Source organism: Epinephelus fuscoguttatus, linkage group LG6 (assembly GCF_011397635.1).
Source record: "Epinephelus fuscoguttatus linkage group LG6, E.fuscoguttatus.final_Chr_v1".
Classification (NCBI taxonomy): Eukaryota; Metazoa; Chordata; class Actinopteri; order Perciformes; family Serranidae; genus Epinephelus; species Epinephelus fuscoguttatus.
The window spans coordinates 9,199,502-9,218,372 of record NC_064757.1 but is presented as its reverse complement, the minus strand read 5'-3'; the positions used below and the strand labels follow the sequence as shown (position 1 = coordinate 9,218,372).

General features: G+C 39.5%; 1 protein-coding gene across 1 annotated transcript in view; it reads right to left on the bottom strand.

The window, feature by feature from the left end:
• zmat4a (zinc finger, matrin-type 4a) overlaps positions 1-18,871 on the bottom strand; it is a 215,036-nt gene that overhangs the window by 24,016 nt on the left and 172,149 nt on the right. The window contains exon 6 of the mRNA XM_049578366.1: positions 11,876-11,972. Coding sequence (XP_049434323.1) covers positions 11,876-11,972 — 97 coding nt within the window. The remainder of the gene's footprint in view (positions 1-11,875; positions 11,973-18,871) is intronic.

The following is an 18,871-nucleotide window of genomic DNA, read 5'->3' as shown; positions in this document are numbered from 1 at the left end:
TGTGCCTTATCAGGGTTAATTCGTGGAATTTCTTGCTTTATCAATGGGGTTGGGACCATCAGTTGTGTTGTGCAGAAGTCAGGTTAATACACAGCCGACAGCCCTATTGGACAACTGTTAAAATTCATATTATGGCAAGAACCAATCAGCTAACTAAAGAAAAACGAGTGGCCATCATTACTTTAAGAAATGAAGGTCAGTCAGTCCGGAAAATTGCAAAAACTTTAAATGTGTCCCCAAGTGGAGTCGCAAAAACCATCAAGCGCTACAACCAAACTGACACACATGAGGACCGACCCAGGAAAGGAAGACCAAGAGTCACCTCTGCTTCTGAGGATAAGTTCATCCAAGTCACCAGCCTCAGAAATCGCAAGTTAACAGCAGCTCAGATCAGAGACCAGATGAATGCCACACAGAGTTCTAGCAGCAGACCCATCTCTAGAACAACTGTTAAGAGGAGACTGCGCGAATCAGGCCTTCATGGTCAAATAGCTGCTAGGAAACCACTGCTAAGGAGAGGCAACAAGCAGAAGAGATTTGTTTGGGCCAAGAAACACAAGGAATGGACATTAGACCAGTGGAAATCTGTGCTTTGGTCTGATGAGTCCAAATTTGAGATCTTTGGTTCCAACCGCCGTGTCTTTGTGAGACACAGAAAAGGTGAACGGATGGATTCCACATGCCTGGTTCCCACTGTGAAGCATGGAGGAGGAGGTGTGATGGTGTGGGGGTGTTTTGCTGGTGACACTGTTGGGGATTTATTCAAAATTGAAGGCACACTGAACCAGCATGGCTACCACAGCATCCTGCAGCGACATGCCATCCCATCCGGTTTGCGTTTAGTTGGACGATCATTTATTTTTCAACAGGACAATGACCCCAAACACACCTCCAGGCTGTGTAAGGGCTATTTGACCAAGAAGGAGAGTGATGGAGTGCTGCGGCAGATGACCTGGCCTCCACAGTCACCGGACCTGAACCCAATCGAGATGGTTTGGGGTGAGCTGGACCGCAGAGTGAAGGCAAAGGGGCCAACAAGTGCTAAACACCTCTGGGAACTCCTTCAAGACTGTTGGAAAACCATTTCAGGTGACTACCTCTTGAAGCTCATGGAGAGAATGCCAAGAGTGTGCAAAGCAGTAATCAGAGCAAAGGGTGGCTATTTTGAAGAAACTAGAATATAAAACATGTTTTCAGTTATTTCACCTTTTTTTAAGTACATAACTCCACATGTGTTCATTCATAGTTTTGATGCCTTCAGTGAGAATCTACAATGTAAATAGTCATGAAAATAAAGAAAACGCATTGAATGAGAAGGTGTGTCCAAACTTTTGGCCTGTACTGTACATTGTGAGCTTTGGCCGCACATCGCAGACGATTCACTCGTACAGTGTGAGCTGGTATTAGCAACAAGATTTTAAAAATCGTACAGTGTATGCTGGGCTTAAGTAAACTGTTCTTTTACACATTCATGAATAAAATTCCAATAAATTGGGCACAGCGGATGAGCAAAAGCAGAAGAGCAATTGTGAAGAAATGTCATGCAGCTGAACTGAACTGAAGAATCCATACATGCCTGCCTCTGTGCTGCCAAGGGCCTGTTTCTAAAAGGGGCATGTGTGACGTGTACAGTAAGCGCTGGGTGTTACAGTGGACAGATGAGAGCACAGGCACTCGTTCCATTTGTGGCCACGGAGAAGAGACATAAGGCAGTATAGGAGCAAAACAGGTAGGCGTTCATCCGGCTCTGGCATTACGATATGTCAGCTTGTTTCATATCTCTGGGCTGAGCATGGAGCAAACCACCAGGATAAACAGAATAAATCATGCTGCTCCTGTCAGACAGTACAACCAGCTGGATTTAACCTGGCTGAATTCAATACATATTGCAGTATGTTCTCCTGGTGTGGCTGAGGACTCAGCATGAGTCAGAGTACAGTACTCTATACATAGCCATGTCATCTTTCCAGTCACCCCACTATGCTGACTTAAAATTACACTGTGCTGTGAAATGAAACAAAGACTTCCTTATGTGTATTTTTAGATAGGTTAGCACAATTGCTCTTTGGATGGAAATGTTAACAGTCAGTGTATCCACCACTTTAGTCCAGAATGAAATATCTCAACAACCATTGGATGGAATGTTGTGCAACCATTTATGGCTTCCAGATGATGACCTACTGATTTGGTGCTGTGTTAACTTTCCCTCCAGCATGATCGTGAAGTTGACTTTTTTTGTTCTTTACTGAAATGTTTTAACAACTATTTAATATCGCAACATCTATTAAATGAGTTCTCAAATAGTTTTAGAAGTTTGGAATCAGTCTAAAATTCAGTACAGACATTCATGTTCTTTAATTTATTACCAAATACTTGCTAAAACTAATGACATTCCCATCATTGTATTGAGCTGTATTTTGTGTTCAATGCTAATTAGCAAATGTTGGCATGTTGTAATGCTAAACTAAAATGGTGAGCATGGTAAACATTATACCTGTTAAATATTTACATGTTAGCATTGCCATTGGAAGCATGTCAGCATGCTGACATTAGCATTCAGCTCAAAGCACCGCTGTGTCAAAGGGATCTTCTATGCTTGACGTTGGATACAGAGACAGATGGAGCCTTCTGTCCATACTCAACGTTCACTTTGTCTGTTTTGTGCAGGTTTTTTGAAAGCGTACAGATGAAAAGGGGTAGTACCATCAGAGATCATGGAGGCAGTGCAACACAGCAGAGGCAGCGTAGCACAATTCATGCCAAATACAATCATAGGAGACAATAAAGAAATTTAGATAATGGTGGAGTGAATCGGTAATATATAATAATATATAGTTAAAAGAATTCACCATCCGCTTGTCCAGATACATACATATATATAATGGCTGCAGACCACCACCATCTACAGCACTGCCTTCATTTAAAGGTATAGTATATAGTGCCATTTCTTGGCTGTTATATTACAATTATAAAGGACGCTTGGAAGTATAAAGGCAGTGACAATTACAACATTTAAAATGGACATATCTATTTTTGTACGTAAAAGGAGTATAAATGAGCTTTGAGGGTGCTTTCACACATGTAGTGGTTTTTGGCCCAGACCAAGGAGGAAAAAATGTTACATTATTGCCTTTTAGTTGTGCTGTGGTTTTTGATAATGAACCAAGAGCAGTGAACACAGACAGGTTCAACAGGTTGACAACATGTGTTACCTTGGTTACCAAATAATTTACATCAATATATACATAGCTTATATATACTGATTATAAGATCTCAGCTCATGATCACAGATGGATTTAATAGTAGTTTGTCTTATGTGATCATGCTAAAATCACATAATGTATCTGCTATCAGTATCCTGTGGTTGGTCTGTTTGCTTTCATACCACTTAAGAGTCTGCTTGAGGAGAAGGGTCTTAGTACGTTTGTTTGGTCCACGCCAGGGGTTGATTGACAGCTGTCACAGCAGGCCAAACCAATTGTAGTAACTGGCAAACACACCAAGGTTAGTTCAAACCAAACCAAGCATTCTAAGCCCAGCCCCTCAGAGATGAAATCATGGTTACTGACTTTTTTTTGCATGTGATATTACAAGAGCTGGGATATAACAACCGAATAAAGCAATTGAGATATTTTTACCTTGATTTAAAGCAAAGCATTTGCATGAATTGATGAGATACAGCACCAGTTTATAGTGTGTACATCAGTCAGAGTGGCTAATTGTCATCAGACAGATGCAAAACATCTGGAGATGAATTATCCATGACTTTTCCTGACTATTTTTTTCCCAAATGACTGGTTCACTGTCACTATATGCCACAGCAACTACAAATATAAAATCTGGATGGTAAAAAAGTAGGCAAAAAAAGGTAAAAAGGGTAGGTAAAAAAAACTTTTACATAGGGGATTTTTCAGGCTTTCTGCTGGCAGGGTCGATGCCTCCAACTTATAGCAAAAAGTATATTTTTCAGAAATGATGGATTTATCTTCACTGATGTGTATCTGACAGTATACAGTTAAGTTTTCAACACTGCTCTAGTGCTCAAAGGTCATGAAAACAACTCAACAGTGAGAAAAACAACCCATTTACTGTCACATTGCCTTTCCACAACAGTAGTCTCAGAGGAGTGGATATCAGATTTGGAAGGGTAAGAATACTAAATGGTTATCTTCAGGTACTGACTATAACCAAGATACAGTAGTTGTACTGGGCTTTGGAAATTAACCTTTCAACCGCTGTGTCTAATGATCTGCATCAGCAGTGAAGCTAATCACTGTGGCTAATCACTTTCTGCAGCACATGAGAATGGTTGGATCTAAAGCATATCTGTATGCACGTGTGCCTGTGCTCATGCATGTAGGATGAATACACACACATGTGGTGGTGCTTGATGGATGGCTATCCTGGGAAAAGGTGATGGCACAGTAATTACACTGTCGGTTTGAGTTGACCCATTGATAGCAGCAGCAGAGTCCGAATGCACTGCAGGAATGTGCTCCTATTAACAAGCAATTTGTCTTCTATTCACTTTTAAAGTGAAACCTTACAGGTTTGAAGAAGAAAAAAGAAAAAAAGAAAAAAAATGCAAACAGGATATTAAAATGGATTAAAATTAAAGTGAAACCTTAAAATTGATTTACGTGAAGGAGGAAGAGAGTTTTAATACTTAAGTTTAAGGAACCTCTTTTAGTGTTGCATTTGCAGTCTGATGACCTCAGTAACAGATTACAAATGTCCAAAAAGCAAATCAATATTTGTCAGGTGAAGACAAAGTACCTGATCCTTGTTAGTTTAGCACTTATGCATATGGTGAGGAAAATTATTTTCTGTGTTTAGGACTCCCGATGTCATGGGAACCGATACTTCCAAAACAAGCTGATGCCAAAATTCCAAAAATGTGACATTTTTCTACTCATTTTCGTTCAGTACCGTAGGTACTGGAGATGCAATTCTTCAAGACCTAAGAGGACGGCATATATCTACAAGTCTATTAGACTGTCGTTAAATATTTAGAAGATGGCAAAGGGTAACTGCAACAACAGCTGTGCCTTGACTTGGGAGAACTGAGTATTCACAGAACAAATGTCAGCAGCGTGATGAGGCGCTGGACGCTGCACAATGGCCATTTTATTCTGGACACCAGGAGAATTGAAAAATGTTCAACTTTGAGTGTTTTTTAGTGCTGTAATCATTACTGGGTCTGCTCAGTTTCAATGTGCACTGCTTAACACGTAACAGGAAGGCCAGAAAAGCTGATTAAATGCAGTGTAATTTGTCAACCACCACTTAACTGTCAGCTGACAAAACAAACAACGTCAGTCTACAGAGCAAATAAAGGCCATGACAGCTTTCCTAACTGACAAATAATTGCATGTATGGACAGCAATATTCACAATGTGATTTTATGAAAGCCTGAATGACATTCATTAGTTCTTTGTGTTATCCATCTCCCTCGACTTGTTTGTGTTTGCATGAGCCATGTGGTCACGGTGACATATGCGCCAGTCTCGCCTCTGAAATCTAATGGCAGATATGGTGCATCTGCCAGCTCTGCCTACTTGGCTCATTGCAGGCATACCCCGGTGTGGTAATGGTGCAGACCCACTGTCACTTTTTACCCAGATGTCCAGTCACAGAGGAGGAAGGGCGGGACAAATAGCCTTCCACAAAGACCCACCATCATATCTTACATGTACAAGTGCTAAACAACAATGGAGGAGAAATATGTTAATAAACTGGAGGCTATATATGAATCATAGACTGAATAAAAAAGTGTATGTAGCTACTGTGATGTCATTTATTGGTTTGTGGACCCCTTTGTGGAACCTTGAGTCTGGCATTTTGGTAGTCACCATCTTGGTTCTTTGGCACCAGAAGTGGCCATTTTAGGACAGAGGGACAGAGCTGTAGAGAAGCAGGAGATAGATCCAACTCATAGACTGTGGTGATGCTGTGCAGACGGCCTGTCATTTAAGCATTGCCACCCTGAAATATGGATAACTTTGAGCCTTAGTAATATGTAAATGGGTGAGTTATATAAAAATTCACCCCTGATACAATTGTCATAAATGTTTAAATTAGCTATAGAGACCATAACCTTTTTTTGGACCTGGCTGTAAACTTTTTACTTCTGCTGTAAATTTGGGCATTTTAACATGGAGGTCTGTGGCCATTGACTCCCTTTGGGAGCCACCCTCAAGTGGCCATTAGAGGAACTGCAATTAATTCAAGTTTCCTCACCCACAAAATCTCATGAACCCACTCAATCTAGCACTAGTCCTTTTGACAAAGGAGTGTATATTTGAGTACATGGGATTTATTGCCTTAATTTTTTTTTTATCGTGGTGTCCAATTGGGTAATTGAGAATAGTGGAATTTCACTGGTATAGGTATCGACTACTAAATTTTTGATATTGTGACAGGCCCCTCTATATATAACCAGGAACTAATTTGAGTTTTGAATTTTTTTCCCAACATAATGAAAACCCATAAGCAATAACATTTACCTTATCATGCTGAACTTGTTATTAAAATGACTTAAGACGAATCCTGCCTAATTGTTTTAAGGTCAAATCCCTGCAAAGGTCAACACTTAAAAAGAACAGCATAGATCCACAGATTGACTAGGAAGCAATTGCTTTTTCGTATTTACTCCGTGGTCAATGAAGAGAAAGAGAGGCCACTAGAGAGAGCTCTAGCAGTTCCTCTGTGAGGTCAAATGGGTTCCTTCTCCTTTCCCCTTAGTAAACTGACCAGTCACACCAGGCTAGCATCTCCTGAAATCTCTGCAGTGCTCAATGCAGAGCTCCTCCTCTCTTTTTTGGTGAAGGACCACAAAAAGCCGCTTGGCTATTTTTGTCTTCCCAAGACGGGCTGACTGTGATGCTCCAACAGAGTCAAAAAAGAGAAGAGCTACTTTAGGCTCTCTCTACTTCAGGTTTGGAAACTGAGGAGGCGAGAGCAGAACACAACTGTGAGAAGGGGAAAAAACAGAGAGCAGAGGAATATGCCATAAAGCCAAATCACACCAGTAAATCTTAAGGCAGAGTCAATTAGGTTAGAGTTTCCTGCTTTGAATGCCAGCAGCAAATCAGAGGGTTTAAACATCAGGGTTGTTGTACTCATGTAGCTGGCTTGTTAAAGGAGTATCGATCACAGTTCTCATTAGTACACCTGTCATGAAAGGGTAATTTGTTCCCCTGCTGAGTCAAAATTGAATTTCCACATTGCTTTGCCGCCCTTGGTTCATCTTAGCAAAGAACAGCCATATAGGCATGCAGCTTGTGAGCTTTGTTTCCAGTTTTGTAGAACATCAGTGTGAGCCTTTTCCTATCGATGTGACATAATCAGACCTACACACACACACACACACACACACACACACACACACACACACCCTAACCTTAGCTGACCTAGTTGTGCAAGCATTGACCACAAATGGAAAAAATATCAATAACTAAAAATATCGATTGACTAAGACCAAAGGATGTGAGGATAATGTGATTTTGGGACGGTTCAGACCAAATCTGCCACTCTGATTTAAAGTGTGATCATTTTCTAGGCTTGACTTTATGTTAAACACTATGCAACATTTAGAGGTAGACAGATTCACCGGTTTGGACAGTTAATCAGCACTAATAAGACATTTTACAGTCTATGGTTACTGGTGGAACTTGGCTCCAGCAATATAATGTTGAGTAATAGGGCGCAAATTCATGACAGTAAATGCTGCCCTTTCCTGTTTCAAATTAAAAGCGCTTGTTTTCAAATTAAAGCCCTCAAGCATTTCATACATGCTCCAGTCAAATATTAAGTATATATTAAGTTTTAAGGAAGTATTTCCCATATTTCGAATATAAGTGGCAGAAATTACTATTTGACATGGAGGCTCCATACATTAAGTAGACGTAATGTCATAAGCCCCTTTCCCACTGGACAAACATCTTTCCAAATGTGTGGCTGGCAAGTTTGAAAGAGAGACTGAATAAGTAAGATATATATATATATATATAAACATATATATATATATATATACATATACATATATACACACATAAAATGAAGTAACCACAGTATATCCTCCATGCTTCTTTCAACTGTTTACAAACCTGTTTTCCAACCTATCTGTTAAGTTGAATATGACACACCAGAAGAAAAAAAACAACACACGTGATATCGGCAGATTAATGGGCTATCAGCTTTTTTCTGTTCCAAATATGAGCCTTTCAAAATCCACTATTAGCTGACCTCTAGCTTTGTTCAAAACATAACCATGAAGGAATCCTGTTCAATTAACTTTCCCAACTTCCACTCATTTCATTTAGGCTTAGATACACTGTAAATGGCTGTGTGTAATTCTGTTTCTTTAGTATTGTAGTGACGAAGAGCACCAGACACACAAAATATTCTCAGTCCCTCTCTGGAGTCTGTAAAGCAGATAAGCCTTTATTCTGTCCGTGTAAACTGGCGTTAAACAAATGACCTAAATAGACCCAAGGCACCGTTGTGGGCTATGCTGATGCAATCAAGCTGGTCTGGGTGGAGGCGGGGGGCTTGAGGGTCGCATGTGCTCTGAATCTCCTGTGAGAGCTCTGCCCTGCTCAGCGTGAGGGGTGGCTATGTGTGTGTGACAGTATGATAGGATCTGCATGGAAACCCACTGGCTCCAACAAGGCAGCGCATGCATCCCTGAATAAAGCACGGGGCTGTTAAACGGCATGTCACGTCTCTTGATGCCGGCATCCCTGTGGATGTGTGCAGCCAGAAACTGGCCAACAAGGGGAATTAATTCCAGGACACGCACCGTCTAAGTCCCATCAATTCACACACTACTGCCCAGGGCCCACGGAAAATATGGAGCTACATTAGGGTCAAATGTTTTGTACTTGAAAAAATAAAATTTGAAACTGAAAATTCATGTGTTGATCTTGAATTTTGAAAAATACAACAGTGTATTCAAAATAAAAATAAGTGTATGAAACGTTTTTTCAGGTTAAATATAATTTTGATTCACTTTGCTAACTCTTTTGAATGAATAATTTATTTTCACTTTTCACTTCCGTATGTATTTTAACATTTGAGGTCTTATTTTTTTCAGTTGTTGTTTTTATCTTTTCAGATTCAGATCTTATTTTTTACAGTTTCAAATCTTATTTTTTACAGTTTCAAATCTTTTTTTCACTTTCAGATCTTTTTTTTTCACTTTCAAATCTGTTTTTTGAGTTTCAGACTTTTGACCCTGATGTGGCATGGGGGGCGTGGCATCCACTGAGAGAGGTGTGGAATCATGAGTGACAGTGCCTTCAGGGAACGTAGGAACTAAAAAAATTCTGACTCAACACTTATATACACCATATTCATGTGACTGGCAGTGTAAAAATTGATGCCAGTGACAAACTTCCATTTAGAAATCTGTTTTAGACAGTACTGAGCACCAATTGCGGTATAAGAGCGATAAATTATGCCAGATTTTGCAGATCAACAGCCACATTTTAAGTGCTGATATGTTCGATTTTCACATAGCACTGTAAACGCAGCATAGTGTCCGTTTGCTTGCGATGATGGCGTCCGGTCGGTCGGGTCAATCTGCTGGAGCCCATACATCCAGCACACAGGTGAGAAATGTTAAGTAAGCTTTGGGAAATCATAACAAGTATTAAGGGCTCAGGCTGTAACCTGAGGTGATTGCTGACACTCAAGACATTCCTGTTATTTTTGCAGAGGTGCCGTAGCATGTTTCAGAAGCTAATAAAGATACACCCCTTGTCTATTTTTGACGGAGCCACAATATGTTGCACAGAGCAGATTGTGTTTTCCTGTTTGTGAAATATAGATACAACGTAATTATGAGGATGTATGTATTAACTTTGTCTGTGCCCAGCAAAATAGTTGTAGGAAATAACAATGAACACAACTAAAACAGATTAAAAAAGAAATAATTTAACGACATAGCCATACTTACACATAGTTATGGTAGAACCACAGCTATCATGGAAAAATAACCAAATCAGCAAAATCTGCAAGTCTAGAAAATTGGGCATGTCTCTCTGCCACTTCTGATGCCAAGCGGCAGACAGAACCTGGTTGCAGCTGTGCATGCTGGAATTTTCCCTTCCGGCTCCCATACAATCAAGATAGCAGCAAAGATTGAATAAAAAAGAAAATAAATAAAGGAGATCTTGTCATCTTGTGTCATACCTAACCTTACTGGATCATTACATATCAGGTATGGGATTAATCTGTTGATGCTACAATTCAAAATGAGACTAAACTTTTCTATGGATGTCAGTTATTGAGCCACAGCAAAGGTCAAAATGTGTCAGAGGTCCTCAAGCATACGGTCATACATGTGCACACAAAATATTAGGCTGACTGACAGACCAAATACAGAGCTCGACTGTAATGGCTGCCAGTGTCTACCATTTTGAGAAACTGACAACCAGTTCTTGGCCTTTTGTTGCATATCAAAGGCAACCACTTTTTAAATACTGTAGGTGCAGAAATCCCCAGAGGATCATGATAATTACATCACGAAAAAATATTTTTGCGATGTTAAATATGTTGCGATACACAGAGTATTGCAATTTTATATATATAACAAAACTTAAATAAAAGCCATTTGTTTGTAGCAGCAAAATGTATCTGGTGGACTGAAAAAGCAATCGATGATATTATTCAAGTAGGCTGCCTCAAAAGTGATAGTTGGCACTGTGTGATGATACATTATTGCCATATAATAAATAGGGAGGCAAACAGCAAATAGTGTTCTTAAAAAATATAAATAAATAAATAAATACTTGTTGCACTGGTACATTAAATATCACAGACCCAGACAATGCTGCATGTGTGTCAGGTTCAAACTGTAATCTGTTTTAGACAGAGATAATCCTGAATGAAATACAAAAAAAAGTGAAATATTTGGAGGCCAAAGTATCCTGGAACCTTTGATCTGGACAGAAAATTATTCTGCAGTGTATGTACAACATATGAACAGTGTCAAATAAAACATGTTTAGCTACTGTTATAAAGCTTTTAAACACTCACGTTTCAATTGTCAACAATTGTCATCTTTAACCTGATGTATAACTGCAGAGTATTTTAATTTCTCAAGCTACAAAATGACCAAAGATGGCAACCATATTTTCAGTTTCAGCGACCTAAAGCTGACACCTGGTTGCCAGCCCTGAGGGCTGAACAGAAAGTACCCAGATACAACATAGAAATCTGTGTTCATTTTAGATGCAGTGTCATTTGTTTGGGAAAATTTGTAGATTTGCTTAACGGCGCATGAATTTTTAAAAGCTTCGCCCCAGTATTAATTTAAGATACCTGTTGTGACCAGCAGGGAATTAGCTGTGTGCAGATGTTTTTAAATGAGCTCTTGTTTTATCGCTGGTCGCTAGACAGAAGTCTGCTGGAGAGTTTCAGCAGACTGCATGTTTGTTGTGACTTTACTATTAGAACTTGTTGATTCTCAGCTTGAGATAAGCTCCTGCAGGTGCTGCAACCACCAGCTACATACAGTGTAAAAGCTCAGTTATAGAACTTTTCTTAAGACTGTAGACTGAACTTAAACAGGGGAGGAGAAATCACAGGATGCCCTCAGCAAAATGGGCCCATCTGAAATTTCTGTCTCAGCAAAGCAGCCTCCACAATACTGTCATCATTTATGCATGCAATGTGTAATGCACTGTATCTGAAGTGCAAAGGCCTCCTTAAGAAGCAGGGGATTTCAATGACGCAGATCAAAGCAAAGATAACAACATATTTTGGGCCAAGAATGAGGTGTGGCATTTAACATTTAGCACTGCATCATAATAGTTAAAAGTGTAAATGAGCTCTGTTGCTGCAGTGAACTGTGGTGTGATCCACTCACTTGTTTTGGTGCTTTGAGCCCTGCAGATGTGCATGGTACTGTGCCACAGAGTTCAGTGTGACGCTGCAGACTTCACAGGTGTAGCTCCGTTTCAGACCTGGAATCAAACAGAAATACGTCTTAAATGTTTTTTTTTTTAAAAAAACATACAGCCCGCTTTTCATTCAACATTATAATATGCTTTTCACTCCCCTGCCCACAGTCAAACCTTGACAGACCTCCTGCAAAAATATTTCCTCCCTGCAGACACATTTCAGTCTTACTGTATGTGAGCTTTTTTGTGTGTTTTCAAGATTGCCATTGCTGATAAATGCTGTTTGTGATGGAGTGGAAAAAATCAATTAGGCTCTGGCAGACAATGAAATCTCATGAATTTTAAATCCCAGGGAAATACATTTCACAGCTTAATCTGAAAGCTAGTACTCGAGACAATTATGCTTTAGGTTTTTGTCAAGATAAAGTGACGTTTATATGCATACTTAGTGCTGATCAGTCCTCAGCTTGAGCTTCAAATCCAACAACTCAGCTGACCCTTGGATGACCCTTGGGTGTGAAGTAAGAGTAGTGTATTCTATGAATGTTAAACTTAATGTGAAAATTAATGTCCTGTTTTGTAATATTTTAACTGAATAACTCTGATAAATGAAAAGTTAAGAACTTTTCATTGTGCCACCCACATTAGCTCTGGGCTATACAGAGCATGCTAACATGCTAACAGTGACATCTTAACAAGCTAATGTTAAGCAGGTATAAGGTTTACCATTTTCAACATCTTTCTTTAGCATGTTAACATGCTAACATGATCTAATTAGCACTAAACATAAAGTACAGAGGAAGCTAATGGGAATGTTAGTTTAGACCTGATGCTGGTGCTAGACAGTCAGGCAATTACTACACTTAAGTTATTAGGGGAGACCAGGGACAGTTTTACACTTTTCCCACTTTTCTCATTAAATTAAAAAAAAAAACAAAAAACGATCACAAAGAAACAGTCAGTTAGCTATGTTATAAACTTCAATGTGTCAACTACTGAAATAATCTATTTAAAGATATACTATGCAGGATTATCAATTTTGTAAATCTTGGACTGCAAAAATAATGGACGTAGCTACCACAACATCACCCCGTTGGTTTATGGACTGCCTCAAGCCTCAAGTCCTCAAGCTTGGCATTTTGGGTTTTCGCTATCTTTCTTTGTTTTTTGGACTAAGATGTGACCATATTTGGAGGAGCGAGGGGTGGATACTGTGCCTCTTGGATGTGTGCTGCTTATGTTGTGTTGACAGCGGGCGCAAATGAAACAATTTGCGCAAGTGATTTACCTGTAAAGTCAATGTTGAGACGTTAAGCCGCTGCCAGGTGGTGCCATGGATGCAACGAGAATGACATGACACATGCAAATTAAACAGCATGAATGAAGCAAGTAAAACAATTTTCCATCATATGTGAGAGTTAAAAAATCCAAATTTCAGTGACCAATTCACACTGAGATAGCCAATCAGCATTGAGATCCTCCAGAGACATATGACGCCAAGGACGAAACAGCGTAAGTTCATTCATCGATTCAGCGATACCATGCATGTATGACGCGAGTTATTTGCACATATAAGGCGAGTCAACACAAAATATTCTTGCATTCAAACTCGCGTGAGGAATGCGATGCGGAAATTTGCATTGCATTTGGTGTGAACACAACATTAAAGTCAGGCACCTGGTTGTTTTTTACAAAGCCTCGACCTTACCTGAGCACTGTGGGAGTACACGCCCACAAACATCTCAGGCACAGAAAATAAGGAGAAAACACAGGGCTGAATCTCCCCAGAAAATTACACCACCACACACTTCTAGTGGGTCATAAGTAATGATTAAGAGGGATTACTTCTGTATAAATCTATAGACTGTTTAAGTGGTGCATAGTATAATTTTAATTGGTTACATGAAATATGTAAAGTTTGCACTCCACTGTTAGACCCATCCATGCCAGGGATGGTTGTAAAATGTCTACAATGCACATGATAAATAAATCAAATACTTAAAAGATAATTCATCATTCACGTTAATGTGACTGATTGTTTTTTCTTAAAACCTAATTATGACCTTCTTTGCACCAGGCTACATGAGCAGAAAAAGGGGAAGGGGAAATTATAATGCAGAGGGAGTGTCATCACTCCAGCTTGTTTCTGATTAGAGGAATTCGAGGTGTCACAACCATTCCATGTCACAACTTTTCCTGGTCTCCCCTATAGAGAGGGATGTCAGGGTATCACCAAAGCCATGAGGATTTATCCTCTGGGTACCATGAATGTTTGTACAAAATAGCAAACCATCCAGGAGTTGCTATACATTTAAGTCCAATGTCTTTAAATCCAGTTATTCAAAAAATAGGTCCTTCATTCCAGCCTCATTTAATACCAAAAACTCAAGAGAAAGGAATCAACACAACTCAGGCTGTATACAGCACCTGAGACCTTGAGGTGTCTGATTTATTTGAGATCAACAAAACTGAATAAGTTGTCAGAAAAATGTTAAATCGTATATCAACAACGTCCTCAGTGTCTGATAATGGTTTCATTGAGTCAGCGCCCTGTTGCTGCAAATTATGAGCACCCTGTGTAATCACCGTCATGTTGTACTAATCTTATTGTGGAATGAAAAATGGCCGTCCTGATTGCCTCGCTCTCACAATTGAGTTAACTCCTTCATAAATATGCCTCGGAGCAAAAGGCCAAGAGAATATAAATGTCACCCTGCACTCATTGAATCACATTTCCATATCCTCTTCAATCACATTTCCCACATGAATGATTGTTTACTCTGTAGCGTAGAAAGCGTATTTGTTTTCTTCTTTCAGGGCAGTGGTAGGTGATGTTGAAATTTTGCAGTTCGCTAACAACTTACTTCACAGATATTGATGTCAGCTGTTTTCTCCCAACATTTTGATGGAGGCCAACATTCCCCACAGAGAGAGAGGCAAATCTCTACTTTTCACTTTCCTCCTGATAAGCTGCACAATAACCACTCTGTCAGTCTGCTACCACCAGGACTGAGATTTCAATTTTGCACGGTCGTCCCCAGACGCAGTCATGAGCTGACATTAAAGTTCTGCAGCAGGCGGCGAGGGTCGGCTCTGCAGTGGCCCTTTGACAGCTTGCCTCTCAAATAATTTTTGAAAGGGTGAAAGATTATGCAGCGGTCCCGGTATCCATCACTGCCAGCCACCTGCGGCTCTTCCCCCATGGCGCTGACCTGCATGAGCGATGAAGCACCGGGAGCCTTCGGGCCTCTGTAGTGCTTCCCCTCGATCACCTGTACTTCCCACTTTCTGAGGCATTGCCGGCGAGTCATTGGAGACTCGTTTTTTTTGGTTAACTTGTCCCATTGCTGAGAAAAGAGACACAGCTCGGGAGAGGATGCAGAAGAAGAAAAATGTTCTCTGCAGTCTCATTTATTTTGGTTAACTTGGAATTGTGCAAAAGCAAAATAACAGGTTGTGGAGCTGAAGTATGCAGAGAAAAATGCTGTCTGATGTCTTCTATCTCATCTTACACTCGCAGGGGTAACTTCAGAAACTTAGAAAGAAAGTAGAAATAGAAAAGAAAGTTGCCCATGGGTAAACTACTGAAACAAAAAATATTCGAAAAGACCTTCAGTGAATGTAATTTGAATCTGCTCATCTCAGTGCCTCATTAAACTGACTTTTTTGAGTACAAACCTGGGGGCTGTTTTCACAAAACATCCTGAGGCTAGAAGTACCTCAACTGGCTGACTAAGGAAGGACGTGTCCATTCTACCTTTAAGGATTCCAAGTTCTTGGTCTCAGGGTAATTCATAAGGCCTTGTAGCACTAAAACTCAAAGGGCAACTTCCATATTTTTCAACCTGGACCCTTTTCCTCATGTATTTTGTGCCCAACTGACTAATGAGAGCAACAAACAGGCTGCAGTGCAACCATTCAAAGCATTTGTGCACTGTCAGTTTAAGTCCATAAAAGCGCTTGTTTTTGCCACTGACAGGCTCAGATTATGGGCTTTCCAAAACCGGATCCTACCCTCTCCCGGCTCAGTCTCGGAGTGCCACTCTGTTTGTTGTTACTGTCACAGCTGAAACTCCCTACATCAGTGTGTAGGGTGGAATCACACACTTCCCTCTCTGCTGCAGAAAAAGGAGCTGTTGTTATATTTGGTTACCATGGAGAAAAGTAAAATACTCCCATTTTATGTTCTCTATATGTATTATGCTTTTTTTGATTTGTGCTGTTTATAAGAATTTTAGAAGAATGTATTATCCTTTTGCCATTGAAATAAATAAATCGTAAGTAAATAAACAGGCCTGAAGACACAAATAAATGACTGAATAATACATAAATAGGTATAAAACATATCTCTGAGATTCACTGGTGACATTTCTTGTCTTTTACTTTTGTAAACATCTTGTTTTCACTCTGATGTTTAGCTGTAGTTTTTGAAACAGTTCCTGTTACAGTTAACTATAAACAGGACTACTGTTTTATAGAGACTAGAGAGGTGTAGATTTGATCCTACGTACAATATAGCATTTCAGATGTCATCATCTGTATGACAATATTACCACATTACATTACTTTACATTCCTAAGGATAGTCTTGCAGAACTTTACGTGTTCAAAGTTTCTTCCATGACAATCACAGTTCCTCGTTGCACATGGTCAGTAAGCTGGCATCAGTGCAGGCTTGGTATTGGAGAGTTTTATAACCTACTTTATTATTAACTTTATATTATTCCACTATGTATCCCTATTTGATTAATAGTAATATTGTTTGGGCAAATATATACCCCTCAAATCTGCATAAGCATTATTTGCTGCAAAAACAATTTGTAAGATTGGCAACTTCCTCCAATGTTAATCAGGCCTCTGTTCCACTGTGTGGAAAACTAAACCTTTTTCTCAGTATATGATATAAATATTCATCAGATATGTGTGTTTATAAATAAATAAATGTTCTCACCCTATTCTTTACCATCACTGTTTAGAATTTTTTAAAATTCTTTAATTTAAATTAATTCATATAATACCAGACAGGGTAATCAACTCCACCTTGCTTTTTACAAAACAACGTGGCCGGTACTCGCCTCAGGTAAGATAAGGTAAGATAACATAAGATAAGATAAGATAAGATAAACCTTTATTGTCTGTCACAAGTAACAGAAATTTGTCTTTGGCAAGCTCCGAAATAAAATACACAAGAACACACAAAACACAATAGACATTATACAAGATATACGACAAAGCAGTGTATCTGGGTGGGACTTCAATTGTTATTTTAAACTGTTCAGAATGGTGATGGCAGTGGGAACAAACATTTTTTTGTATGTGTTCTTCCGGGAAAGTGGGACTTTGTAACGGCGACCTGATGGTAGTAGTTGGAAGGATGGGTGCAGGGGGTGGGTGGGGTCCTGTGTGATGGCAGTGGCTTTCCTGGTGTAAAGCTGGGTGTAAAGATATCACTGTGTACAGATTTAGAACACCAAAGTACATGTTAGGAGTTCCTCATCCTTAGAACATTATAAAATGAAATTAGCATTATCACGATGTATAACAATTTCATGACTTTATATGAATATATTTTTCCTCTTTTTTTCCCCTTTTTCTCTGCACTGTGTTCTTTGTATTGGTTTTTAATGGATGATTTTCAGTGACTGCTCAGTGTGCTTCCTGTTGTCATTTATCTTTTGTTGTATTTCTAACGTTAGTTTAGTTCTTTGTCTACTTTTCTCCCCCCCTTGGTTGAAATAAACCCTTAATTCACCCAGTCTGATGTGAAAATATGCTGGCTCTACAAACGCTAAAATTATTGTTTATTTAAAGCGTTTGGTGGAAGGATCAAAAGTGATTTAGGGCTGTTTTTGGTTAAACAAAAATAATCTTACTGTTTAAAAAAAATAGGTCTATCACTGTAGGGATCTGTTCAGTGATGTTGTCAGACACTTAAAATATAAGTTGAGCCTGTCAGTGGCAAAAACAAGCACTTTCAGTGAACATAAATTGACCATAGCAAATGCCCCGAATAGTTACACTGCAGCGCTCTGGCTCAGCACCGGACCAGTTTCAAAAACTGTTGTTCCCATTAGACACAAAGACATGGGGGAAAAAGGGCCACGTTGAAAAATACAGAACCTTTAAGTCTGAGAGTCACTAAAACCTACTCAAAATATGTAAGCTGTTCTATGTAATGTGTCTTATGTCAGTTTTGGAAAAATATACTGATAACTGATAAACTTTTAAGCATATTTTAATGGCAGGTTAATGAGGACAATGTGATTTGCAGCACTGAGTACCCTGACATACCTCAGCCTGTCAAACTTATTCGTCTCATTTAAATGAATAATATGTTAATTGTACTCCTCTGTACTGATGAATAATTAATTTCACACTCACTAACAAAGATCAGTAACCTGGCAACCAATTGCCGTAGCTTTGAAGTTCCCCAATAAAAGTCCCTCTCTGCAGCTTTCTGAATAAGATAAAACTTTGCTAGAAGCTTGTAGCACCATGTGGGAGGACTGCCAGTAGAAAGACAAGATTCTTTGTGAATGTGGCACAGGCATGATTCACAGTTTATTGTAAATCATCACCAAGAATGTTAATGTGTTCACGTTAACCTTTCATTGGAACTGTGGGTGTAGAGCTTGACCTATGCAAGAGTCAAAGATTCGGCTGCATCACTGCACAACCACAGATCCAACCTGAATCCTGCAAAACCTCATGATCAATGTTTGTAGGGGAACTTGTGCACTGAGCAGTCAGCACAAGGCACATTATGCTAGTGTTAGCAGCTAATGCTACTGATAACTAGCCCCCGCTGCTCCTGGTTGCTGAAGGTGTATACTGTTGTATTACAGGGGCATGTGTTCATAGGACATTACTGAAAATACCAAATTTAGAATGATGACAAGGACCCAGGAACTGACGTAAGCAGCAAACAAACAACACAATCTTCCTCCTTAGGGACTGGCTAAA